The sequence below is a fragment of the Excalfactoria chinensis genome, chromosome 2 (genome assembly GCF_039878825.1).
Source record: "Excalfactoria chinensis isolate bCotChi1 chromosome 2, bCotChi1.hap2, whole genome shotgun sequence".
Classification (NCBI taxonomy): domain Eukaryota; kingdom Metazoa; phylum Chordata; class Aves; order Galliformes; family Phasianidae; genus Excalfactoria; species Excalfactoria chinensis.
Window position 1 is genome coordinate 133,796,821 of NC_092826.1, and position 27,456 is coordinate 133,824,276.

Sequence of the window (27,456 nt, forward strand, 5' to 3'; positions counted from 1 at the left end):
TCCAATTTCATCTTTTATTTTCACTCTTTTGTTTTCCCCAAGTCTCTCTGGCCATGTACTGTTCTATCAATATTGCAGAAGGGGTAGCTGAACCAAATCAAAGAAGGACAAAGCTGGGCAGAATCAGCATTACAACCTGAGAGGTGCTTTTTCAAAGTGTTGAAGTGATATCAGCTCTTAGGTTTTCAGAAGCGCTATGGAGATTACTGGTCTGCAGCAGTATAAAAATAAATTACATGTGGGGAGCTTTGAATTGTACAGCATCTTTGGGTGAAACCTCAATAACTTTGAACTATCCTTTACATATGTGATTAATAATAGAACAGCGTGATTCAGAAACAAAAGACCATCTATCTCAAACGGATGACTTCTTTGTAATCTTGACAGCATTGAAAATAGTTAAAATAGATGCTACAACCTTATCAATAACCACTTTGAAGGGAACAGGCTTCACAGAATAATGAATGAGTACTGTACTTGCTTTTAAAATTGGACAAACTCTCATAGGTGATACAGAGTCATCATGTTGTGGTAAGCTCACCAGAAGCTCTTGAATTTGTCACGTGATATGTAGAGCTTTATGTATTTTTCTGGCTAAGGTGGGACCAGAATTTTGGAAGTCTGACTGCAACAGCCATGTCAATGTGGATTATGTGGTAAATGGGGAATTAGCTAGAAACAGGAAAACTGAGGGATGCTAAAGCAAAGCTAAATGTATTATTGCCTCCTTGGGCCAGGGAGAAGGTGCACTCCTCAGTCAGATCATAGTTGTGGTTGAGCCATGTGTGACCCCATTGCTGATGTGAGATGGGGTTAGTGACCATTATCATAAACTGATGGAGATGAGAAGATGAATATCAGCACTTCCAAAGTAGTGTGGATAAGGCTGGGAGTTGTCCTGATCCTCTCATTTGCAGCATGTAGGAAAGCTGGGCATTCTTGGCTAGACAAGGGAGGCATCATCAGTGGTTGAAGAAGGTGAAGACCTTTGACATGGTCCCTCACTACATCCTTCTCTCTAAATTGGAGAGGGGTGGATTTGAAGGATGTACTGTTCGATGGATTAGGAATTGGCTGGCTGGACACAGCCCAAGGGTTGTGATTAATGGTTCTGTGTTAGGGTGGAGGCTGGTCACAAGCGGTGTCCCTCAGGGGCTGGTCTTGGGACCGCTGCTCTTCAACATCTTCATCAATGAAGAAAACCATCAAAACAACCAAAGTGGATATATTTTGAATATGGTTTACAGGACCTAAAATTAGAAATGTGGAAATATTTTAGACTTGGATGAGTCACAACCAGTTCCTTGTTCTATCCTCCCACTAGGAAGACAGTCTGAAATCTCTGGAGTCCTCTACTCAATTGCTTAGAGACACCCAAATGCTTTGGTTACTAATCATCACAAATGAATTTTGTTTTATATGAATGCCAGAAGACTATGCCAGGTCTGAAGAATCCTGCCATATTTTCATCATTTGGAGGCTATTACTTTACTGTAATATCTACTTAAGAAAGGAAGCTAAGCTCTTAAAACTGAATAAGCTGATTTCATATTATTGGCATGATTTTTGGTAAAGGGCTTGCTATATCTGAGGGCTGTTACTGAAAATGAGCATTGGCCTATGTTATATAATAATCTGTTTTCATAATTTCAGCATTTCCTGATAGACCACTGGTACAATGGATGGGTGTTATATGTTCTGTGGATCAAATACTGATCAGGAGCTCAGCTTGAAGTATAGGCTTTGACAGGATAACTGCACAAAGTTCTGCTGGTCAGGAGACTTTAATTGCAATGGCCCTTTTGGACCTTCCAGCCTCCGATATTAGCAATAACCCTACACATCAAATTAAAACATCAGCATGGTAACTGGCAGATATTGTGAAAGTCCATTTTATGTATGTGAAAGTCTATTTTATGTATGAGTACTGCATGAAGAAGTACCTGCTGAAATTTATTTGGAATGTCCTTGAGCAACATTGAATTCTCTGAATTACATGGTGCCTGTGGAACAAACCTATTCATTTTGCTAATGAGACAGAGGAGAAAGATAAAGATTTAAAAAACGCCTGGCATCATATTTTATTAGTCACCCAATATTGACAGGGATCGAGGCTGTTAAATTCCAGAAAAGGATTACTTATTATCTTAACACTCCTGAGATGCATTAAACACATTTGAATTTAATTAGAAAGGAGTATCCATGATTTAAGAATAAATCTTGCCCCCATTAATTTTAGAAATTAAGATGATTTATTCCCTTTAAAATTCCTAGCATTTTGGATAAAAGTCCTCCATAAAAAGTGCAGGGCTTACTGTCAAAGGCAAAATTTATACATATCATTTTTTGAACCTTACTGAAAAATGGTTGTAGTTTAATACTGGATAGATTTTTGAAATGCCTTCCATGAGGTATTTAACAGCACAGTTCTCTTAGTCATGATGAGTCAGATACTAAACTTAAGAGAAGAAAATAAAATGATTTAACTAACAGAAAGGTGGTTTTTATTGTTTGAAGATTTGGCATTGCAATCCATTTTCTCAAAAAATTGTTGTAAAATCGAATGTCCAAAAATATGGAAGTCGTGAAAAATAATTTGAGAATAGTTCCAGATAAGCATGTATTCCTGCCAATTATTTATCTACCTGGCTATTTATTTATTTCTTTTTAAAGGACAATGAGTACAGCCATATTAGGTAGCCAGGAGCTGATAGTATGGGTGGATATTTGCATTACATTCATAATACAGCTAATGCATGGTCAAGTTTTACAATCAACGCTGAACTGATGTAATAAGATGTCCAGTGAAATGTGTTGAATGGCTCAAAAATCAAAGGAGAATATTCAAAAATGAGAGAAACAATGGAAAATAAGCAATCAGCAAAACTTGCAAAGAAAGCTGAAATCTAATGATGGGTGAAACTCTAAAGCCAGTGCAGAATGTTGTGTAGATGTAATGTTATAATGCAGTGTGAGTAGAGCAGAGACTGTTGTCCTTTTAAATCATGCACTGTAAGTGCTTTAAGAACTAAACATTGAGTAGAAAGCATATCAGAGTAGAAAGCAATTATTGGGTAAGAACAGAAAAACTGTTTAAGACTAGTTTCTGAAACATATGCTGCTGCTGTCATTCCACTAGTGCTAGAACAACCCTACAGCTTCTAATGATTATTTGCTAACACAAAAAATATTGGCTTCACTATGAAATGACTCTTTTGGATCCTGTTATGTTGTTGCCATGGAACCAACACATGATATTGGCAAGATCATATCCCATATGAGCAAACAACATTTCAAACCAGTAAAATAAGTATTATATGTACTTATTACTTCAGGAAGTTCCCAAAGATGAGAAAAATATATGCGCAAAACTGGATGAAAACTTAGAGAAGGAAACATTTATTTTCATGCAAGTATTTATTCCAGTTGATAAACTACTTACTCCTAATATCACTGGCAGATGATACACACAAGAAAAAAAAGGCTGGCAAATACTGGAAAATAACAGAGTGATAAGTTACAAAGATGAAGTAATTACACAGAGCAATCTGAAGTGTTTGGGAAACAAACTAAAATGGGCTCAAATTCAGTCAAGTGTCCATGGATGCACGAAGAACAAGGAATCAGGTCTTGTCTATTGAACCAGAGATATTCCAGGAAAACCATGATTTGGAATAGAAACTATGGATTGCTGCTGATTGATTCCTCAGTGAGGAAACACTATATTCCTAAACTGGATTTAGTGACTCCATCTAAACTGAAGGGACTACAAAACTTCCCTAGCTTCCAGATCCAAGTGCTCAACAAGATCTACCTGCAAACCACCCTTTTCCTCACAGACGGTAGGCATCCAGCCTGTGTTTAAAGACTGGAAAGAATACAAGGAAGAAAGAAAAAAAAAACAAACACATGAGTTTGTGGTTGAAAATAAAAGGTAAATTTTCCTAGAGTAAATCTTTTAATTGACTGAAAAGGAGATTTTGAGGTGGATTTCTATGATTAACAGGAAATACCAAGTATTAAAGTTCTTTGCTGTACTTGAGAAGGACAGAAAAAGAATTTTAGTTGGAAGCTGAAGGCAGTAAAATTCAAATCAGAAGCAAAGCATGATTTTTAATATAGATGGTAATTAAATATTGAACATACCATGAAGAGAAGTAGTAAGTTTTTATTTTTTTGATCCATCCAGTCTGGCTGAATCCCTGTCAGGGATTTAATCAGACACGAACTTCTGACAGATGAAAGCGAGGCTTGTTTGGGGGCTTTGTTTTGTTTCTTGATTTATTGACCCTGGCAGAAGTTTGGAGTTCTGCTGGTAAATACAGAGTAGAGCAGGAGGATCACTTCAACATACTGGCAATGCTCTTTTTAATGTACCCCGGTGCACAATTGGTCCTCTTGGATGTGAAGGAACACTGCTGGCTCATGACCTGCTGTCCCCCCTAACACCCAGGTCCTTCTCTGCAGAGCTCCTCTTCAGCATGTCAGCCCCTAACCTGTATCGATGTGTATGGCTATTTGTCCCAAATGTAAGACTTGTCCTTGTTGAACCTCATCAGCTTCCTCTTCACCCAGCTCTCCAGCCACTCCAGGTCTTGCTGAATGGCAGCACAACCTGCTGGCTTATCAGCTGCTCTTCTCAGCTTTGTATCATCAACAAACTTGCTGACGGTGGATACTATCCCTTCATCCAGGTCATTAATGAAGATATTGAACGAGACAGGATCCAGTGCTGACTCCTGGGGAACAGTGCTTGCTACAGGCCTCCAACTAGACTCTGCACTGCTGATCATAACTCTCTGAGGTTTCCCAGCCAGTTGGTTCTCAATCCACCTCACTGTTCACTCATCTATCCCACATTTCCCAAGCTTACCTATGAGGATGTTGTGGGAGACAGTGTCAAAAGTCTCGCTGAAGTCAAGGTACACTACATTCACAGCTCTCCCCTCATGTACCCAGCCTGCCATGTACCCTGTACCATGTACCCTGTCATAACATCATAAAGGGCTACTGGATTGGTCAAGCATGATTTCCCCTTGGCGAATCCCTACTGACTACTTCTGACAGTCTTCTTGCTTGGAGATGACATCCAGAATAAGCTGTTCTATCAGCTTCCCAGGCATGGAGGCAAGGCTGACTGGCCTGTAGTTTTCCAGCTCTTCCTTATTGCCCTTTTTGAAGACAAGAGTGACAGCGGTATTCTTTCAGCCCTTAGGCACCTCTCCTGTTCTCCATGATCTTTCAAAGATGACACAGAACAGTTCTGTCAGCTCTCTCAGCACTTGTGGGTGGATCCCATCAGGACACATTGATCTGTCTGTGTTGAGTTTGCCTAGATGATCTCTGACCAGATCCTCCTTGATCAAGGGAAAGTCTTCCTTTCCCCAGACTTTTACCTCTGGGGTCTGGGATTCCTGAGGGGCAGTCCTAGCAATGAAGCAAAGGAAGCATTCAGTAACTCCACCTTCTCAGCATCCTTTGGTAACAGTAGTGGAGATATTTGACTCGTCTGTGGCACGTGTGTACTCCAAGTTCTACCTAAAATAAGTGGCCACTCTCAATAACATAATAAATTAGGCATTAGGCTTCAATCTGGCCAATTCTTAGGTAGCATCTTGATTATAATAATGTGAGTAATCATACCAGTTGATGGAATAACACCCCATTTTCTGTTTGTTTAAAACTATTTGTCTGAATGATGACTGGAAAAGAAAGCACCTTAGGCACCTCTACGAGTCAGTTCAATGGAAGTCTGCATTTCATTACTCTTTCTGGGTGTGCATGTACTTGTGCATTGGCAACTTGAGAAAAAAATTCTTGATTATACTTAGGACAAACTTATTAGGTCTGCTGAGGAGGTCAAAAGAATCACCAAGGACAGTTCCAATACTGTCTTTCTTTGTGTCAGAAGTATGGATGAAAGCCTCCAGCAGTCTTTTACCTACTCATAAAGGTACATCAGTCTTCATTTTCATATTTAGTGTTTTTCTTTCAGTATGCTTCCAATATTACTTTCATACTGAGGAACCCACATCAATGTGTTTGTTGCTAAACATTCTCATCAGTTTGCAACACTACCTTATAGTAGACTGCAAACCCCTTGATATAAATAGCTTTTGCTGTGGTAGATACTGTGACCTTCCTTTGTGGTGTAGACACCTTGGAACTGAGCAATAACTTCTGCCCAAGAAAGGAATTAAGCTATTTTTTTCTCCTGCCTTTTCAGCAAATATAAATATGTTTCGTGTTTCTGATGATGCAGCTGCTAGAAATGGATGAAAGAACTTGCCAGTCCATAATATGAGACAAATTATGTCCTGTATCTATTTGCTGGGTACATTCCAAATTGAATATACAGCCGGAAGTTCAACTGTGCTCCTCCTTTGTCTTCATATCAGTATGTGTATTTCTTACTGCAGGCCTAATCTCTGATTGTTCCCATTTTCCCCCTTTGCCTGGAACCTGCTTGCCCTCCTTGGATCATAGCCCTGGTTTGTTCAAGCTACAACACATACTTCTGCTTCTATCACACATCTAGTGAAGGCCTAAATGATTACCATACCATTGCAGCTTATTGTGTATTGTGTTATTTACTGCGTGTCAGACAATGAAATCTGGGAACTTGTCTGTTCTGTACAAACATTAAGTGCCATCTTTTCCAAGAATAGGGTTTGTCTTTGAAGTCTACTGACATACTTCCTGTAGACAGCTGAGAGCATTTGATTTCTCTGAAAACAGGTTCTTGCATAACAAATTGTCGTCTGCTTTTTCCAGTTGTGTTTATTAAGGTAAAATACATTACTTCTGTCTTCAAACCTTGCCTGAGCTGCACTGTTCTCTCTAGACCAAGACTGGAACAAGACCTTCTCACAAGCCAAAGTCTCATGCAAAAGTCATCTCGGCAGCTACAGATGCTTTCAGCACACAGCATCCTTAGAAGAAGAGATGACTGAAGGGGGATAGTTGAAGAAAACACAAGTAATTATGTTATCTGTCAGGTACAATCTATTGCTGTGGACTGAATAGCTGTGAAATAGCACAGCTTTTCCCAAGAACTGTGTCAAAGATGCTGTTCTCATTGCTCCTCCGGGTCTATTTTTAGCGGTCCCTTCGTGTTCCTGAAGTCTCAGTAAGTACTGAGATGCTCTCCCTGCACAGGCAGTGGACTTCAGAAGGACAGAGGGTGGGTTTTTTCTCACCTCTTACACTCACTGTGCGATTCTGTCTGCAATATACTTGTGTCTTTGAAAGTGTGGAAAGAACCAGGATGAAACTGTGTCCGTGCTGAAGCAGAAGGCAGTTCTCTGTGAACTCAGAATTCAAGTGATGCATCAAGCAGTTGAAGATGACTTCTTGTAGAATCATAGAATGGCCTGGGTTGAAAAGGACCACAAAGATCATCTGGTTTCAACCCCCTGCTGTGTGCAAGGTCACCAGCCACCAGACCAGGCTGCCCAGAGCCACATCCAGCCTGGCCTTGAATGCCTGCAGGGATGGGGCATCCACAGCCTCCTCCAGTGCATCACCACCGTCTGTGTGAAAAGCTTCCTCCTAATATCTAACCTAAACCTCTCCTGTCTCACTTTGCAATCATTCCCCCCTTTCTAATGATAAAATTTCGTCGAACACTTTGACACGTGCTTTTATACAAGCAAACGGGCCGGAGGCTTGGAGATAAAACTACTCCGAATGACACTTTGCACAGGTATCCGGTACAAGATCAAACTCGAACTCCTTTGCTCAGCACCACCTCACGCCTTCTGAGGGCCTCCCTCCATGTGGCTCCTCCCCTCCCTCGGGCACTTGGAGGCGCGGCCGTGCTGTGCGCGCGGTCGCTGCGTGGTGACGCAGCGGGAGGAGCTGAGGCGGCGTTGCCCGCCCTTCCTCCTCCTCCTCCACCACCTCCTCCTTCTCCTCCTCCTCCTCCACCTCCTCCTCCTCGTCCCGCCGCTGGCTGACAGTGCGGCGGAGCTCGTTGCCGCCGGAGTTTCTCGGTCGCCGGCCGGGCTCGAGGGGAGCAGCGGGCGCTGCCGCCGGCCATGGTGGCCCGCCCGCCGCCGGGGGGACAGCAGCAGGCGCGGCGGCGGCGGCCGCCATTGCGCGCGGGGGCCGCGGGACTATGAAGGATGGAGGCGGACGAGGTGTCGATCCGCGAGCAGAACTTCCACAGCCAAGTGCGGGAGTACACGGTACGCGCCTTCACCCCCGGCCCCTCCCCCTCCCAGCCCCTCACGGGGGCTGCTTTCCTCGCAGCCGCGCTGCCCTCCGGCCCGGCCTTGTTGGGGGCAGCGCGGGGGTCGGGCTGCGGCCCGGGTTGCTCCGTGCCCGGCCCTGCACCCGGCTCCCCGTGGCGTCCCGCTTCACCGTGTGCCTCCAGCAAAGCGAGGCGGTGCGGTGTGTAAGTGTGGATGCATCTATGCGTGCTTACATCTGCATGTGTAGGTGTACTTCTGAGCAGCCCGTGTGTGCTGTATTGTGCACCTCAGCCTTCAGGAGCAACCTTGTGTCCATGAGGGTCTGCGTGGGTTTCGGTGGCACTGCCTGTGGTGCTCGTACCCTCCTCAGAGGGTTGCAAGAACACACATGCTTTGCAAGCAATGTATAACCTTCACGGTTGCTCACATCCCTCCGGTCCTGCTCCATCTGTGCTGTGGTCTCTGAGTGAAGGGATACAAGCTCATAGAGCAGCACTTGTGCTTTTCCATCTTCCTCGGCGCTGCACCTTACATGCAGATGGAGAGAGCTCTTGTGGTTTCCTCCCAGATTGCCTCATCATTATTTTCAGGGCTATTCGAGGCCCGTAGGGATGTGCTGATGGGACTTATCTCTTGCTGCACCTATGAGGCACTGTTTTGGTCTGCCGCATGCCGTTCTAACTCTGCCGGGTTAATTACATTCTCTTTGCAGCTACTACTCTGTGATTATTAGGAGGTTTCTTGGTTAAAAATATAATCTCTTAGCTTGAAGTGTTTTTCAGCTATACAAGGAAGCAGTCTTAAATATTGCTGTCAGTTTTGCCACAGACCTACGTAACTCATTTATTTGATAAGAGACTTGACTGGATCCCTGGTGTGATAATTTCTGTATCTTAAAAGTCCATGTGTTAACACTAACTTTCTTGCGCTGTGGTATCACACTTTCAGAATACTTCTTTTTCTTGAGTGCAACACAAGCTGGTATGAGGAGAGCTGTTATTTTGGGAGGTTTTTTCTGGCTCTTCCTGTTTGTGTGAATGGCTGGTAGGTGTGTCAGGAGTACCATGATCAGCGGAGGGTCACTGAGAGACCAATACTTCTTTTGTAAGGAAGTATTTCTGTTCTTTGATGAAAGCAGAAGTGCATACACAAATCCTGCAGCTCTTTTGGGTGCTAGAATCATTTCCCCAGTGTTCATTTTACCATTTGTGGGTGGGTTTTTTTATGTGCTGAATCTCATGCTTTTGTTCCCAAAGGCTAGTTCTGCCCCTCACTGCAAGAAAGACATTGAGGCCCTGGAATGTGTTCAAAGGAGGGCAACAAAGCTGGTGAGGAGTCTGGAGCACAGGCCGTATGAGGAGAGGCTGAAGGAGCTGGGAATGTTCAGCCTGGAGAAGAGGAGGCTCAGGGGAGACCTCATTGCTCTCTATAACTTCCTGAAGGGAGGATGTAGTGAGCTGGGGGTCGGCCTCTTCTCTCATGTCATTAGTGATAGGACCAGAGGGAATGGTTTCAAGATGTGGCAGGGGAGATTCAGGCTGGACATTAGGAAGTATTACTTCTCAAAAAGGGTGGTCAGGCACTGGAATGGACTGCCCAGGGAGGTGGTGGAGTCACTGACCCTGGGGGTATTCAAGGAATGACTGGATGTTGTGTTGAGGGACATGGTTTAGTGGGAGCTATTGGTAATAGATGAATGGTTGGACTGGATGATCTTTTAGGTCTTTTCCAACCTTGGGTGGTCAGCAGGGATAGGGAGGTGATTGTCCCTCTCTACTCTGCTCTTGTGAGGCCCCATCTGGAGTACTGTGTCCAGGTGTGGAGCCCTCAGTACAAAAAAGATACGGAGATTTTGGAAAGGGTCCAGAGGAGGGCCACGAAGATGATCAGGGGGCTGGAGCACCTCCCCTATGAGGACAGGCTGAGGGAGTTGGGTTTGTTCAGCCTGGAGAAGAGAAGGTTGCGGGGTGACCTCATTGCAGCCTTTCAATACCTGAAGGGAACTTACTCCCAGGAGGGGAGCAAACTCTTCGAAAGGGCTGATAATAGCAGGACTAGGGGAAATGGTTTTAAGTTAAAAGAGGGAAGATTTAGGTTGGATGTTAGGGGGAAGTTCTTTACTAGGAGAGTGGTTAGGTCCTGGAACAGGCTGCCCAGGGAGGTTGTGGATGCCCCGTCCTTGGAGGTGTTCAAGACCAGGTTGGACGGGGCTCTGGGCAACCTGATCTAGTAAAGACGTATGTTTGGTGGCCCTGCTAGGCAGGGGGGTTGGAACTACATGATCCTTGAGGTTCCTTCCAACCCGGGTCATTCTGTGATTCTGTGATCTGTGATTCTTGGTGATTCTATGATTCTGTGACACCTTGTATGCTACGTACTGTTTATGTACCTGGGGAAGATGCACGATCTAACAAATTCATTCCTTTATTGAAGTGTATTGAATTCTTAAACAATGAACTGATACGTACTGCAGCTACTTCTCTAAAGCTTTGCAGCTCTTCTGAGCGATTTGTAATTCTTCCTATTGGTGTAGTCATGGAAGTATTCACATGGGAAAGCAAGAATGCATAATTCAGAGGTGTGGTATTGCTTCTTGTGAAGAGAAAATATTCAGCAAAAGCTACAGTTTGATCTTTGGTTTGGAGAAGAGCCTTCTATATCATCGTTTAATCAGCGAGGACAGTAAGTTTTCAGTTTTGAAGCATACACAAAGTTATGTTCTTACCCCTAATTTCTCTATGAAGGCCGCAGTTGTGTGTACATTTCTTGTAGCACTTGCACAGGTGCAGAAGTGTATTGCAAGTGTGCGTGTTGCGTGGCCTCCTGTTGCTCTTGTCATTAGCTTACAGATAATGAAATACACAGAGCATGTTGTTTATGTGTGCCATTATGCTTATAACCCCCTCAATTAGCTCTGCTCTAGCTGGTCTTGAAGCTGCATGGTGAAAATCGTGTTGTCAAACATGTAAATGAACATTTCTTCTGTGCATACAGGCACGGGCCTTCAATGAAGGAGGGAATATGTTCTACTGTCTGATGTGCATGTGAGGCTTTCATGCCAGCTGCAGGTGGAGTGGGGTCACTGGGGGGGGGGGGGGGGGGGGGTTAATAAAAGGATTGAAGTTTTTGCAGCGTTAGAGTGAACTTCTGTGTCTGTTCCCAGAAACCACTCGAGCTTATGGAATCTGTTAGTATCTTCCTTTCTTTGCAGACCTAGTTCTGTGTCGTGACCTTTACTGGAAGCCAGAATGATGCATTCAGGAGAGAAAGGAAATCAGGGCAAGTTTGACGTAGTTGAAAAGCAAACTCTTTTCTCTTCTGTTCTGTGAATTGTATTCACTCTCTTTGAATGGCTTTAGAGTTTTTAGATTGTACTTCCTGGAGGAATCCTAAAGGCAGGTGAAGCTTTTCTTCAGTGTAATGCTTCACTTCTCTTTCATCTATTTTCAGAACAAGCAAGCTTCTAAGTTTCCATAAAGTTTTGCTTTGTAACGTAAAACAAAGGCTTGTTGCCCTTCTGCTGGCAGTGTCTGACTTTTTTACTGTAGGTGCCATCTTCTGATAATTTCTCTGTTGAAAGAGAAATGTTTTTGATGCATGCTTATGGATCAAGCAAGAATAATTAAAGACTTTCCAAATAAAATAAATCTTTCATCTGCTTTTGAAGTGACCTTCCTTGTGGTTTAATGCACAATTAAGTTTAGCTGCATCCATCTCTGATCCACTTGTTTGGTGTGCTGGTGTGGTTTCTGGTTTTTCAGGAGTGTACCTGTCTGCACGAGAGTAGCCTGCCTTGTTCTGTTGCTTCATGAGGATGATCCCTTCCTTACAGGTCAGCTCTCTAACCTAGTTTCAGCACGATCCTTGAAACGTGAGTGCTGCTTGTAGGGCCTGTTGTTTGGAATACTTAGTAGGACAAACAACTGTCAGTCTTGTAGTTAAAATTCTATCAGGTAAATATGGAGATTGAGAGCTGATGACCCAGCATTAGAAACACGAGACATGACAGAACAATGAGTTTGCTTTAAGTTGGGTAAAGCCCTGTTCTCACCAAGCTGAACTCGTTCTCTGTTCTGGTTGCATTGTTCTGCATATCAGCTTTAGTTGGTTACAGGGCATGGGCAGCATGCCTTCTCTATGTGATCAGCTTGCATGTGCAAGTATTGTAATACATAAATGCCAGGTAATGTGTGCTAGTCTATTGGTGTCTTTGTTGTATGCTTAGTTCACCTTTCTTGATCCTTTGACTCATTTCTTTGCTGAGTTCTTGCACATCCATGGAAGCTATGTAAGCTTTTGGGGAGTAGGTTTTACCTTGTGTCCTATTTCTACACCTGTTTATACAATGTAATCAAAATGTCCCAATTGCTGCTAAAACTTTTCACAGCCAAACTCAAGGTAGTTAAGTGCCTCTGGCTTCACTTTGAAAAATATTCTTACACTCATTTGTTCCCATTTGAGTCCTCTATTCTGCAATATTAGTTGGTATTTATTTATTTTAAGTTTTCTAGTTCTTATGCTTAAAAAATAGAACATTCTCAGTTTATAAAACCACACACATGCACTTAGTTATGAGGCTTCCTTGACAAAATCAATGGTGTGACTGTGCTTATTTGTAGAATGAGGGGAAGAATGTGGAGGAAAATAACTTGGTGACTGTAGAATCATTGGTTAAAAAGCAGAGTGTACTTGGAAGTGATTAATTATACTAAATATGACATGGGGGAGTCAGTCCTGACAGAATAAGTTAGAACACAAAAATGCTATTTTAATTCTTTCACGCAAGTATCAGCAAACATTGAAACAGCTTTGTTCTCTTGCTCTGTATTTACACTTTTTGTCCTCTTGTTGTATTTCAGGGTAGAGAGGTGTTCAGGATTCTTCAGTGGGATCTGATGTGTGGCTTCTACTGGTGTTTGTCCCGTGTGTGGCTGTTGGAAGACTGATCCCCTGGAGTGCTGTGGGCCTGTTGGCAGCCTGCTCTTGTTTGTGACCCGTTCTGCTTCCTTCATCTTCTGCTCTGGACAATAGCTGTGGTCCTTGCAGAGCAGTGTTTATGCCAGAAGTGATGATATTCTGGTTGTGGGCCAAGGGGAATGTGCTGACTAGCAGCACTGGTAATTTTTAAAAACAACTTTTTTTTAGTAAAATATCTTCTGGTTCATTATACAGCCACGTAGGGGACAAATGGCAGCAGTAACTGCATTACACTTCTTCATGTAGAAGAAGAACCTGAAAGTTTATGCTGGTTTATTATAGTGATTAACATTTCTTTTCTTTTATCCTTGCTTTGAATATTTGCGGAGGACTTTATAACTTGAGCTGCTTCTTGCATCTCAAAAAGTAATTTTGCTTATGTTTCTCAGTATTGCCTTTTTTCCAAAGCTTTCTTTGGGGGGGAAAATAAAAGAGGGAAAGAAGTACTTGTAGCAGTGGCATGAGAAACAAGGTAGAAGATTGCACATAATAACATAATTATATATATATGAAATGCTTGTGGCATTGTAGTATCTTAAAAATACACTTTTACTGGTAAACATGCATGTTGTTTTGTACTTCATAAAGTAGTGAGTCATCCTCTGGCTGCTGGTACTGAAGATGAGTGCTGGTGGATCCATCTGGAATCAATAGGTGTCTCTAAACACGTGGCTTGGATGAGCAGATAGAGATGTGCTTATTCCCAAAACAAGCAACTTTTGGAGAGTGCTGCTTTTTCTGTTTACATAAGGGAAGCAAGGGAGGCGGAAGTATAAAAAGTTATTGTGGTTCAAAAGAATTCCTTTAGAAAGCTAATATGTTTATTTGTTGTAGCAGTTGACCAAAAGGGAGACCGATTCCATGGAAGGTACGGAAGACTTTAGATTGACTTAAATTCAATATATAAAAAGAAATCTGTATGGGAAACATAGACTTGGTGATGTCAAGGTGCTGGTAGGATTTGGGACAAAGTTAAGAAACAATGGAAGAAGTGACAGCAAATGAGCTCTGTTACTTATTAGGACCATAGATGAGCGTGCCCAAAGTTTGTTTGGATAGCTGCTTGTGTTACACATGGGCTGGGTGAGGTGACAGGATGCATCTGAGAGAAAGGTGGGTTACTGTGAATGTCTCAGGCTTTGCTGTGATGTAGGGATGCTGTGTGTGATGGAATTTGCTAGTCCCAGACCCTCTGAGAGAAGTGCCTTCAGGGTGAGCCTGGCATTGGTGGAAGTGCAGCTGTGAACTGCAGCTGGGAACAGCTTTGGGTGAGCTGGTTACCTCACCTTCTTTAGGTGAGGTAAGCAAGGGAGAGATTGACTCTGGGTTAATGAAAAGTATCGAAACTATAGATTTAATGCAGTTAGAATTCACTGCTTTTATTTGAAGGTTGCAAGTGATTTATTAATTCATATATTTTTAATGTGCTTTCACCTTTCCAGTCTTCTCTTGTTTTTGTATTTGATTTGAAATATATCCTCATTTGGAAGTTGGTGATGATTCTTGTTGGGAAAACCTTAACTTCTGCTATGTTCTGTCCTCTTTCCAGTCCCTCCAAGGCTGTAAATGCGTACATCTGCAAATGACTAGGGGCCCTGACTTCTTGGTAGTTAGTAGTGTGCGAGCATTTGAATGATATTTAATGTGGGAACGGGAGAGACTTTAAACATCATGATTGTAGTTTGCTTTCATGCATGTAGCAATTAGCAGCTTTTGATGATGCATCACTGTAAAAGCTATGGGACTGGGTAGAGGTGACCTGGTACTGCTGCAGTCGCCTTGGTTCTTCACATGACAAGAGGTGCCTCGTACATTCAGCTTTGATCCATCTCCACCTGTGCTTCCCTACTCTTTATTCCTGCCATTCTTCCCAGGTGTAAACAAAAGCACTTGCCAAGTGGAACAGTAGGAAGAAGGTTTTCAGCTGCTGTGTGGCATTTTAATGCACATTCAGACACTATAGCAGCAGTAGGATGGGTGTGTAGTGCTGTGTTGTTTTATATAACAGAAGTTAAAACTCGGTAGTATAGCACTGCTACTTTAGGTAATAGTTGGTCAAGCAAAACCCTGTTCAGTTTTCAACTCTTACACATGTTCTTAGGTGTGTTTTGCAGGGTGGTGTTGCATGGTGTATCCTGCCTTTCTTTCTGTGTTGTTTTTTTTCTGTGTAGGTAAAAGGGCACGTTCTGTCAAGTAACAGCAAGAAGTGAAGGTGCTCTCTGTTATGTCCATAGCCTTTTTTCTTGTGTATGCTTCACCTAGAAATGCTGTTGGATGTGTAATAACGGTTGCTTTTTTATCCTTAACACTGGCATAGCTACTACTTTGAAGTTATTTTCTTCCTTCCTTTGTTCCATATTTCCTTTTTCCTTTCACTCGAGCACAGTACAACCCTGTCTTGTCTGTGTTGCTTCTCCAGATTTACTTTGCCTACTCTAAGCACCAGAGTGCGGTTAAGTATGAAGAAGTGATCAGCTGTCTGCTTGGATGCTTTTCTAGTGAAAAGGTTATGTGTGCGTTAAATAAATGTGCTAAGGGCTGTGAGCTCTTGTTGAATGAGGGTTCTGTGGTGGTTCCTTACTGTTAAAGCACTGTGTTCTGTAAGATACTCGGCTTTTTCATAGCAGGAAGGCATCACTGACTAGAGTGGAGTAATTAACAGAAGAGAGGGATGGCTTTCAATCCGTGGCCGAACTTCATTGCCAAGGTTTTAAAGGTCATCACCACGGACAAATTGTTGTCAGCTGATCTTTATTAACTACTGGGGATATGTACAAGGTAACTTGAGCTAGTTCAGACTTTTGTTACTTGTGTTTAGTTTGTGTCTACAGTTCCAGCCCCTCAGATGCACATAGCAACAAACTGAAAAGCATGCAGTTCATCTCCAGCGTCATCCTCGCAGGAGCTGTCTGGTACAGATCCAGAAGTATGATTCTCTGTGGAAGAGTTGGATAGAAGACAACAAAATGCAGTGAATCTCCAGAAGTGGTTTCTCTTGGTGTGTCCTGTGTATAATCACAGCAGAAACACAGAGAGCTTCCTTTCCTAAATGAACATGTGGACCTCCAGGAAAGGATGTGTTTGTTTGCTTGTTGAGCCAGATGTTTCTTTTTTTCTCTATGCAGAGAAATTCAAATGAATTATTTACTCCCAGTTAAAAGGAAGAACCTAAATGTAGCACCGCATCCACGGGTTTTGTTTTCAGTTGCTGGGTGGTGTTTAGAAGAAAAAGAAAAGACACATTACAAATTATTTTGCATAACTGTTGGGCTCTGACAATAAAAATTACATTCTTGTTAGTTTCCTTTGTATTTGAGTGCACCTGGTCAATCAAAGATCGTGTGCTTCCCCTATAATGTGAGAACATACCATGGTTAGGTTTGACATAGCTTCCTAGGAGCAGCCTGACAGCAGCAGCATGATGACTGCTTTGTGCTTCTGTAAAACTAAAATAAACTTAAGGAAGTGAAAAATCTTCAAGTCATAAGTTTTTAATTAATGCCATCAGTGTCAGGAATCCTCATTAATCACAGACGTGTACATTGTCTTCACTTTCCCTTGAATCTGGAAGAGCTTAATTTGAGCTCCAGTGACAAACTCTTTGCAGAAGATTGTTGGTTATGAGCAATACGACTTGTTCCAGATTCACTGCCTTTGCAGCATCCTCAACTTTTGTCAGATCTTCTTGCAGAGATGAATGATGACATAAAACACTGTTTCTTGATTGAAAACATGGCTTGCAGTATGACTTGGATTTAATGGCACACTGTGGTGTTAGCTTATATATGTTACTGAAGTATTCTGAAGATACCAATGTACATTTGTGTGTGGTGTGCTTTTTAGAATAGCATTCTATTTCAGTATGATTACCTGGATGCTTCTTAAGAACTCTGATTAGAAAGGAAAGTTAATTCTTGGCTTAGGATACTGTGAGCATATAAATATGTGGAGTTACCCTATCTTAAGCCTTTTTTAAGGGTAGTAAATAAAGGAGTTGCTAAGAATTATTTTTCAAAGGCACGTGACTGTTGTTAGATTGTTTCCTTTGCATATGCTGTATCCAGAGAATACATGTAAACATGCTTCTTAAACTGAGTAGATATGCCTTTGTAGTGGAGCTGTGAAGTGAATAAGGAGCTGGTTGTAGTGTCTGTGACAACAGATGTCACATTAGGAAAAATCTGCTATTCAGTTTCCTCAGGTCTCAGCATTAAGATCAGTCTTACTCAGCTTTGACGATGAAGGGAAGTCTTGCTCTTAGGATGCACTTATTTCATCAAGAGATCTGCTCAACACTCTGCATCAGTGGAACACAGTGCACAAAGGACCTGGTTACCCTGAAACAGAGGCAGTAGAGATTAAGATATGATTTCTACAAGGGATAAAAAGACGTGGTGATGCACTTGAGCCCTGAAAACAAGTTTCTATCCCATGCTGAGAGCTGCTCAGCAGATGGGGAGAACAGCAGGGATGAATTCAGTGATTAGAGAATAACTCAATTACTAACTTGGGTTTTGGGTGAACAGATTGAAGTAATTTGAGTGCAGAAGGGATGGCGTAGTGCTGCTGGTAGCCATGTCAGGTAGCCATGGGCCTACATGGAGCACTGCATACAATCTCACTTATTTGTAATTAAGAAATGTGGAATGAAGCTAGAACAAGTGCAAGCAAGTATTCTTTTTGTGCTGCCGTACAAAAATACCTTGAAACAAAGAGCGCTGTGAGGAGGAAGAGCCCAGGATTGCAGTGTAACAGGACAGTGGAGTCTGTTCTTCAGCTCTCATAGACAAACACATTCCTTTTCCTCATCTTAAAGGAGTTCTACTCTAAAAATAGTTAGCGTGCAGGATTTTGCTGCTCCCTTTGGAAAGCTGGTTACAAGCAGCTCAGGACAATGGGTTCCACTGGTTATAAATCAAGACTGGAGACATATTTGAGTTTCCTTGTCTTCTTTCAAATAGTACAAAGCTTTAACTTGTGAACACTTGTACTTGTTAAGAACCTGAAGCTTCTACTGATGGGAATTTGCTGCTTTCTTTTCTTTATTCATTAAAAATTCGATATATTTTCAGTAATAAACACCTCACCAAATATTTACAATGGCAACATTTTTTTTCTTCGTTCTGACAGAAGTAGAAGGGTAATTACACCAAGATATATAGTTACACGTTATTGCTGAGTTGTTAAGTAGCTGTCATCTAAGACCAGAAATACAGCATTTGATAGTTCATGTTACTGGGCAGCTTTCTCCTGCTGTGCCCTGCAAATAGGTCGGTTATCTCAGGGGTGTCTTGTGAGTACAGACCCACATTTTCACTGTAACCTTGCAATCACAGCTAGAGTAAAGGTCATCTATTTTATTTGAGATTGCAGTCATACTTACGTTCTTGTTTCTTAAATAAAAGAGAGCTTAACGGTATTCTAGACAGAAACAAAGTTATTTGGGTCTCATGGATTCTTTGTAAAAATAATTGGACTTGACCCTGTGCATGTCATACCTAATTTTCAAAGTCGGATGCCTAAAATTAGAGCTCTCTGTCTGTTGGCTTGGTCTAGTTTCAAAGGAACTGGAAACTTAGAGAAGGACTCTTTTCAGCACTAGCACTGAGTTACCTGTTACTGACAGGACAGGCTGCGTTGGAGTGCTCTGAAAACCCAAGGTGCTTCTCAAGGTTTTTGCCCTTTCCAATTCAAAAATATACCAGCATATTTTTTATTGAATCACTTTTCCTTATTGAAGTTGCTGTCTTTGAAGCAGCCTCTGGGAAGCTGGGGCAGCAAACTTGATTTGGATATAATAGTCGAATTCAGAGACATAGTTATGAAATCTTGATTTTTTTTTTTTTTTTTTTAGCATCAGTATTTCCGATATAACCATTGTGTGTTGTCAGTTCAGAATGAGCTCATTTGCCACTTCAGACCTATTGCATGGTACTATTGCTGGGGAAAGCATGTAGGGAAACTACAGGCATCCAGATGCCATGCTTGGCTGTGCTTTGATTCTTATCTGTCTGGCTGCATAAGAGAAATAACACCACTAGGTTACTTTTATTTGTATTTTTCAGTAAGTCCATCTTTCCTATTAAGGAGCTTAAACTTGATAATCTTTAAGGTCCTCTCCAAGCCAAGCTCTTCTATGATTAAAGGCAACAGATCTTTAAATAACCAATTAAAGAAGTAGTTTAAGTGCTGCCTGGTGAAGTAATTTTGCAATTTCTTATCAAAGTGGAGATTAAAACTCGGTTTGGAGCAAAACATAACAGTGTTCTGATGTTATGATTTGCACATACAGGCAGAACTGACTGAAAAACCTATGCAGGCAATAGGGTGAACTCTCTTCATTAATAAAACCTGCTAAAAGAATTCAGGCTTAATCGGTTAACTGCTGTGTTCTGAGACCTCCTTGGTGACTGCTGGGATTGTGCACAAGCAGAAGGAAACAGAGAAATAGTCTTAGTCATTAGGGTTGCTGCAAGTAGTTTCTCAGCCTTTGTGCATAGGTACTGTGTTCGCAAGCTAATAAAAATGAATTGCACTGCTGGTATACAGCACCTTACTGTTATTGTTCAAGTACTAAAGAAGATTAAGGGTCACATCATCACAGAGTGACATGCTTTACTGTCTTCTGACTGACTCATGTTTTTAATAGGCATCAGTAAACTAGATTAAGGAAGCAAAGCTGAGCCACTGAACTCTCCTTCAAGAGACTCGTTTCTTTTTATTATCCCCGAAGATGTGGAGGGTTAAAATTGTCTTGTCATTCAATTCCTTCCCTCCCAAATTCCTGAAGTATTTGTAGCTGTTTTGGCCTCGTCTTATTGTGTTGAAGTTCTAGTGCCAAATCTTAGAAACTTAGAAAGTCATCCCAGGCTCCAGGTGTGTCTGACCTAAATAAGCTGTCTGACTTGTGAGGAGGGGAGCTCTGCCCTTGGCTTCTCTGACTGTAGACTGATTGGCTCATGCATGGGTGTCCACTGTGGCAGTCTCACTGGTATATATTGTTGCTTAGAATTGGTTGGGCTCAAGACGTGATAGAAACAGCAAACAGCTGCTTTTTTTTCTTTGTGTACGTTGGTAGCTTATTCCGTTATAGATCTTCAAAATCCCATTGTACAATTACCCCATGTTAAATGGGTTATTGCTCTTCGTATTGTCATAACTTAAACGGATTCAAACCTAAAAACAAACAAACAAAAAATCCCCAAAAACAAACAAAAAAGAAAACCCACAACCCTGCAACAAAAGGAAAACCCCAAACACACACAAAGCAAACAAACTGCTGCTGGCAGGGCTTTTTTTGTTTCTATTTTAAGGCAAAACCTGATGGACTTGTAGTGGATCCGTTGTATTAGTTTGAGTTGTTCTTACTGGTTTAACTTTGTAAGATGTAAACCATAAAAACAATACTGATTTTATGCTAATGGTACCAGTGCTACTGTCTGAACTGAACTTTAAATGATGGATTCTGAGTTTTCTCTTTATTTTGTTATTATAGCCCAGACATTTTTCATGACCTAAGAAATGCAACTGTTTTTTATTCCAGATCTGTTTTCTCCTATTTGCTGTACTCTACATAGTGTCCTACTTCATAATCACAAGATACAAAAGAAAAGCAGGTAAGCATGAAGTTGTTAATATGTTCATTGTGTTTTTTGAGTGAGTAGGTTATTCTTTTCCTTACTGCTACCACAAGAAAAGCAGAAGAACCTGCCTGGATCTCTGACCAAATGTGTTTCTCTGGCTGCAGTACCACATCATCCTGAGCTGATCTGCTGGTATACCTTGCTGTCTTATCCTTTGTCTGTTCCCTTTGTTCCCAAGCCTTGAGTTCTCCATCTCTTCTGTTATGCCAGGAAACACATTGAAGTGTCTGTGAAGATCAGCGAGTGCCACAGCTGATCCTTCATGATGGAGTGAGAGTATGTGGTTGGAGGGAGGAGGTGTGGATAGCCACAACTTGCTTCATTGTGGCACTGTGGCAGCCTGGATTATAACTGTTTTGAGACAGAAGAAAGGGGAGAATTTCAAGTAGCAAATTATGTCTCTATTGCCTTTAGAGCTTCTCTCATGTGGTCTTTACTAGAATCAGTGTCTTTTTGTGTCAAAATCAAGTTCACAACTCTAGCTGGTAAATAAAAAGGTTGCCAGTACTGCTGAAGGGGAGTAGTAGATTTAGTCTAATGAAACTAGTAAAAACTTTGTTAGGTGTAGTTGTTTTGGTGTTCTTCCTTAACCTGTTCTTTATGACCTCGCTGAATTCTTATTCCTTGAGATAAAAATTATTTTCCTTTACTTTACAAACTCTGTATGTCTGGAACTAATCTGTAATCTTTAGGGACCCCTGTCATTTTCTTCTATCTCTTCTAAAGGCAAATAGCATAAAAATGTGTATACAGCAGCAGAATGTTTGACTCTTGATGGCTTATTTGGGACTTGAGGCACAGTCAGACATGCTGGAAAAGCATTTGTGTGCCTCAAGATGTTGAATGCTTTAAATTTGGGTAGAAAATGATTGTTGGTCTTTAATGGCCTGTTAGAATAAAGTTCATTTAATAGATGGACTTGTGTATAAAATAAGTAAAATATTAAATAAATTTAGTGTTGTTTTTTTTTTTTTTTTTTTAAAAAAAAGAGGTATGCTCTTTAAATGTAATGAATAGTTAAACAGGTGGATAAAATGTAATACCTTGTTATCCTGGTATGTATTGGGGAGGAGGAATTGGTCTGACAAACTGTTGGCTTTAAGGACACTTTTACCCTCTTTGGCAGCTGGTCTCATCAGCTAGTGAGAAGAAACGCTCTGCAGCTGTCATTGCTTTTTGAAAGTCTTGTGAGCATTTACATAGACAAATTCCATTTTCTTGCTGGAATCTTACTGATCAGTTTGTAGAGTTGGCACTTCTGGAGTTTTCTGGATAAGTTTGTTGTTTTTACAACAACTTCTCTAGCTGAAGTAATTCTTAAGAGACCTGCGCTTGGTCTCTGAAAATGCCATAAGATTCCCATCAAAACAGCATCAGGTTCCACTCAAAGAAATGGGAACAAAACTCCTGTTCTTAGGAAATTCTTCTGTTAAAATTACACCGTGTTGGTGACTACGCATTTATTTTGAATGTCCATGACTGTTAAACTTGAAACACCTGGTTTGTTTATTCTGAAGTTGGAAGTCATGGAAAAGCTCAGACTTTAAAGAAAAAAAACTCACTCTGAGATGGTATCAAATGTGTAAATAACACCAAGAGGTGCAGAAAAGGGCATAATGGATACATGAAGGGTGTGATTGACCTCTTTTATTTCAAACAATTGGAATGTACAGCGACAGATTTCCATTTACTGGCTCCAATTTATTTATTTATTTATTTTCAGATGAGCAAGAGGATGAAGATGCCATAGTTAACAGAATATCGTATGTATAGCTCTATTTTTAAGACCACGTTGTTTTCCTGAATGTATGATAAGAATTGTGTATGCTTCCAAATTAAGCAAAAGTCTGTTTTAAATGTGATGACAAATAGCTGGTGCTTTTGTAGGGCAGAGGAAAAATATTTGATTAGGTGGCAAGTTGCTTTCTGAAAGGCGTGATGATAGAAGGCAGTTTGGTGTAGGGCTTCATTCACCTGTGACCTTCCTGGTAAGTGCTGTGTTGGTTAGAAGGTTGCATGGGGACCTGATGCTAGAGGTACGATGTGGTGCAAGATTTGCATCCAAGTTAAGGTGTCTAAAATATGGGTGCTTATATGTGAATTACGTCCCACTGTGCTACTTAATACCAATCTTATCAAGGGGAGCAGTGGATTCTTGGGAGCGATTTAACTCGCCTTGAAGTAGACATCTGCATTTGATCATCTGAAGAGTGCTTATAAAAGAATAATGAATGGAAGTGAAACACTTGCCAGACCTGCTGGTCTGCCAGAGACTGTCCTCTTCCTGTTCTTTTTAATAAAGCTAGATATTAATCTCCTATTTAAATATGTCTGAAGATTTAAAGAACATCTGTGAGCTGTTGCTGCCCTCTCCATTTTGTAATTTGCTAAACTATGTGGGTTTGCTACTTACTTATGATATTCTTAGCTCTTCCATGGTGGTACTGTCATCCTGTTGGAAGGAGAGCTTCATTGCATGTTTTATTGATTTGTCTTGTACTCTGGGAAAGTGCCGAGTACATTGCAAGCTGTTCATTTTTGGTTGTGCATTTGTGGCAAGCTTGAAAGGCATACAGAGATGAAACAAATCTTAGACATGCTTTGCCCACCGATGTCTGATATTTCTCTCTATGAATTTGAAGTGCTCATTTGCCACAAGGCCTTCAGATCAAGAGAGGTAAAAACTACCTACATTTCTAGTGTAGGAAGCTCTCAGCTCTAATTTAGAGAAAAGGTTCTCTCCAATGCTTTAAAAATGCAGTGAATTAAAACTTTTGCTTTGAATGATTTTTGTGGCAGCAGTGATCTTAGCTTGACTCTCAGTTTTTCAGCATCCAAGGAGTAAAATTTGCTGGGTAGCTGTTATTACCCTGCATTTTCTTTCCTAGTTTAGCTTTAATATATAAGAAATATCAATTGTAAATACTCTGTACTTCATAAGACTGCAGTGTAAGTCGGGACAGGATTAGCACTTCAGAATAATGTCCTTTCAGTGAATTATTTTTCAGAAAGCAATGGCTATCAGACATACAGGTAGGTATTTCTTTGCACTGCACAGTCTTCAGGACTTAAGAGGCGGGTGGGGGAGAAAACAGTCAAACTGCTGTGGCATCTTAGAAGATGGTTTTTTAGGTTTCACAGTTCTGGCTTAGAATAATTCACTGTCCTTAAGGAAATGAAAAATAGCTCAAACCACCAACAAAAGCACATAGCGGTACCTTCTGAAATGAAACGAGCCACACTTTCTACTGTAAATTAAGTACTGTGAATGAATAATAAATTTGCAGAGACCATTAAGGAAAAGTAAAATTTCTTTAAGTAGCTTATCGACTTTCCTGTTAAAAACTCAGATAATTACCAATTTCTGTTGTGCAGCTTTGTTCTCTTAGTGGTTGTGCTCTGTAGGAATGTTTTTGCCTTTATCTTTTGAAAAGCACAGTTCTTTCCAATACCACCAGATGGCGTTTCATTTGAATCGTGTTTGTGATCTAAAAGGAATAAGGTTGAATACTTTACATAATCCTAAGGATGCCTCAGTATTGACTTTGCAGTTACCAAAAACCCCCAAGCTATGAGATGTTATTCAATTACATAATTTGTGAAAGAAAAGCAGTGATTATTTGTTTGATGTTAATATATTTCTGTAATTGTACCCATTTTGTAGACATTAAACAGCTACTCTGCTGTTAAAAAAGTATAGTAAGATTTTAAGGGGAAATTAAAAGCAAAAAGAGTTATCAAAAGAAATCCCATGAATTTCAGCAGTTTATCTTGTAATTTTGAATGCCTATAATTCTAAAGAGAATTACTAGTTAGTTACTAATAATTAGTTACTAGTTAGTATTTCAGTGTATTCCATAAGCTACTTGGTATTAGAATTTGCTTGTTTGATGTGAAATACTGTGGAAATCACAGGATTGCCTTCAGACACTGATTAATAGGTAGCTAACTACTTTGTTTAACCCTGCTCAGAGCGTGTTGTTGTTGGTAACAGTGGTACATTTCTTTAAATTTCAGGCTGTTCTTGAGCACCTTCACTCTAGCAGTTTCAGCTGGTGCAGTCCTGCTTCTGCCTTTCTCAATAATCAGCAATGAGATCCTGCTTTCTTTTCCACAAAACTACTATATTCAGTGGTTAAATGGCTCACTAATTCATGGTTAGTACTCAGCATAATGTAATTAAAATGGATATCTGTATTATTTTTAAACTAATGACGCTATTTTCATTTGAGATGTTAGATGAATTGTTGGTATTTTGTTGGTTAGTTGCGTTTGCTGCTGTGTTGTGCATCATAAAAATCTGTTTTCACTGTTCTGTTGTTAAATCCCTTCAAGCCTGAGTAATTCTTTAATAAACCAAAATGACTGCTTTGAATACCATTGTAAATAGGACCTACCAGAGCCTAAGTAACTTGAAAACATACTGTTCAAACTTCCTTGTGTGTAAATGCAAATTTCATGAGCCTGTTTGCTTCTGATGATGACTTTGTATTTAAAAGATATAATTGCTTTTGAAGAAACATGATAGCTGTGAGCAGTTACGATTAGATAGTTAAATTCAACTGTTAATTGTAAGCGAGGAAAATCACAATGTAAATGTATTGAGCATAATAAAGAGGCAGGGTGAAAATACAACTTGTTTGCATTGAAGCAGTTCAAGAAGAGTGTAACTTCCGGGAACGCACTTGGAGGGATGATGCCTTGAGCTTTGTATTCTTTCTGATGCTGATTAATATGCTTGAGTATAAGAAAATAAATGTAATGAATACTAATAACTTCTTTCATACCTCTATTTGTCTGAGGGAAATAGCTGGTGGGAACATGATGTTCTTCAAAGGAATTGGTAGGAGGAAGGAGATAATGTGTTGTTTCAGAGAGTGGAGGTACTTAATCTGAAATGAATAAAGTTAAGATGGTAATTGGGCTTTGCATGAAATCACACGAAATCTCATTTTTGTTTGGTAATACGCACTTCAATAAGATATCTGATAATATGTATAGCAAATTCCTGAATTTCTCCATCCCCAACTTCGCAGGTTTCATTAATGAGAAGTAAATTTACAACAGATTTAACACGTGGGTAGGTAAAGCCAGGAGAAAAAGCATATTGCTTCTTTCTGAAATTAGTTGAGTATTTTTTGTGTGTGTGTGCGTGGTTTAGATAGTAGAACAAGAATATAAGAGAAGTAATAGGATAAAGGCGTACTTTAAGGGAGTAGACTTTGTACTGTTCAGGAAGTGGGATGTCATTGGAGAATGCCCCAAAGATGCTTTTCCAGGGATAACCTCCTTAAAGTGCTGTAAGAATGCACCTGAGAGTACATGACAGCAAGTAGGTGTGGTGTGATAGGGGCTGATTTGGCCTAATGGGAACTCCTGAGGTCAAATCTGGAGTTGCTTAGATGGTAGAAGTGGGGATGAGCTGCCTTAGGAGGAGCATAGAAATAGCACCGGAGTTGATATTCTGGGGTGAAATTAGGGAAGCCTGATTTCCTAAATGGGATGTAGGGACAAATATACAGCAAGATCGAGTAAAGCATCATCCTGCTGTTAACTTGAGGTAGTTCTTGCCTCAGTCTTTGCTGGTGAGATCTGCTTTAGGATTTCACAGGTCTCTGTGCCAGAGGGGGAAACCAGGGAGAGTAGAGACCCTGGGTGTTGCAGGAGGCAACTGGGTTAGATAATAAAATGGAACAAACAAATCAGTAGGCTGTGTCCCTGGGTGCAAAGAGTTTCTGTAAAAGAGAAAGCTCAGGGAGCTGACTGCAGTATTTATTGGCCTACATGGGGATGCAGAGAAAAGAGCCAGAATTCTTCTCTGCTGCATGCATTGTGAGGCAAGAAGCAACGTGTGCAGGACACAAGGGTAATATGCTTCACAATACATAGTTAAAAGGCTGTCTGGAGAGACTAAATCCTTGGAAATTTTCCAAAATGTAACAGGCTAAAGCTTTGAGAAGCCTGACTGCACCTGCAGATTATCTGTGTTAAGTGAGAGACTAGGCTCCATGACTTCAAAGTTTTTTGGTTGTCAAATTGTTCTGTGTTCTATGCTGTCACAGGTGTAATAGGGCACTGCTAATTTAGCATGCCTTCCACATGGCAATGAGGAATTTAAATGTTCAGGCAGTTATATTCTCTCCCAAACATGGGAAAAGAGACCGTTTTATAGAAAATAATCCTTCACGCTGTCTGAGTTTACCTTGGGGACAAGGCAGTATTGCTGAGGGTAAAAATTCTATAGTGAGCAATTCTGCAATACTCTTTATATGTTAGAGTTTTTACAGTACTTCAGAAAATGCAGGCTACTTGGAAATCTGCTGGAAAAACGTAGTTTTCACATGGAAAAGACTCTGAATTATCCAGCGAACATCATCTTTTGATTTAGTCTTTATGCCCGCATGGTATTGTGTATATTTCTGAAGTCCAATAGCAATGGCCAACATGGGAGGCAGTCAGCATCCATGTGTTTCCACACACAGACCAAAGCTGATGCTAGTGGTAGAGGTGACTGAACTAAAACAGGGTTTACCTCAGTTGGTGTGAAGCTGTCAAGAGATTTGAACAGGTTTCAGGCTTGACCAGGGGCATCCCAGAGCTTGACAGAAGTCGTTTATTTCTAAACATTACCTTTGGAAGGG

At 40.9% G+C, this 27,456-nt stretch overlaps 1 protein-coding gene across 1 annotated transcript in view; it reads left to right on the top strand.

The window, feature by feature from the left end:
* The first annotated feature begins 7,981 nt into the window (after positions 1-7,981).
* Positions 7,982-27,456, top strand: part of LMBR1 (limb development membrane protein 1) — a 61,459-nt gene continuing 41,984 nt past the window's right edge. The window contains exons 1-4 of the mRNA XM_072328260.1: positions 7,982-8,189; positions 20,716-20,788; positions 22,539-22,578; positions 24,833-24,972. Coding sequence (XP_072184361.1) covers positions 8,127-8,189; positions 20,716-20,788; positions 22,539-22,578; positions 24,833-24,972 — 316 coding nt within the window. The 5' untranslated portion in view covers positions 7,982-8,126. The remainder of the gene's footprint in view (positions 8,190-20,715; positions 20,789-22,538; positions 22,579-24,832; positions 24,973-27,456) is intronic.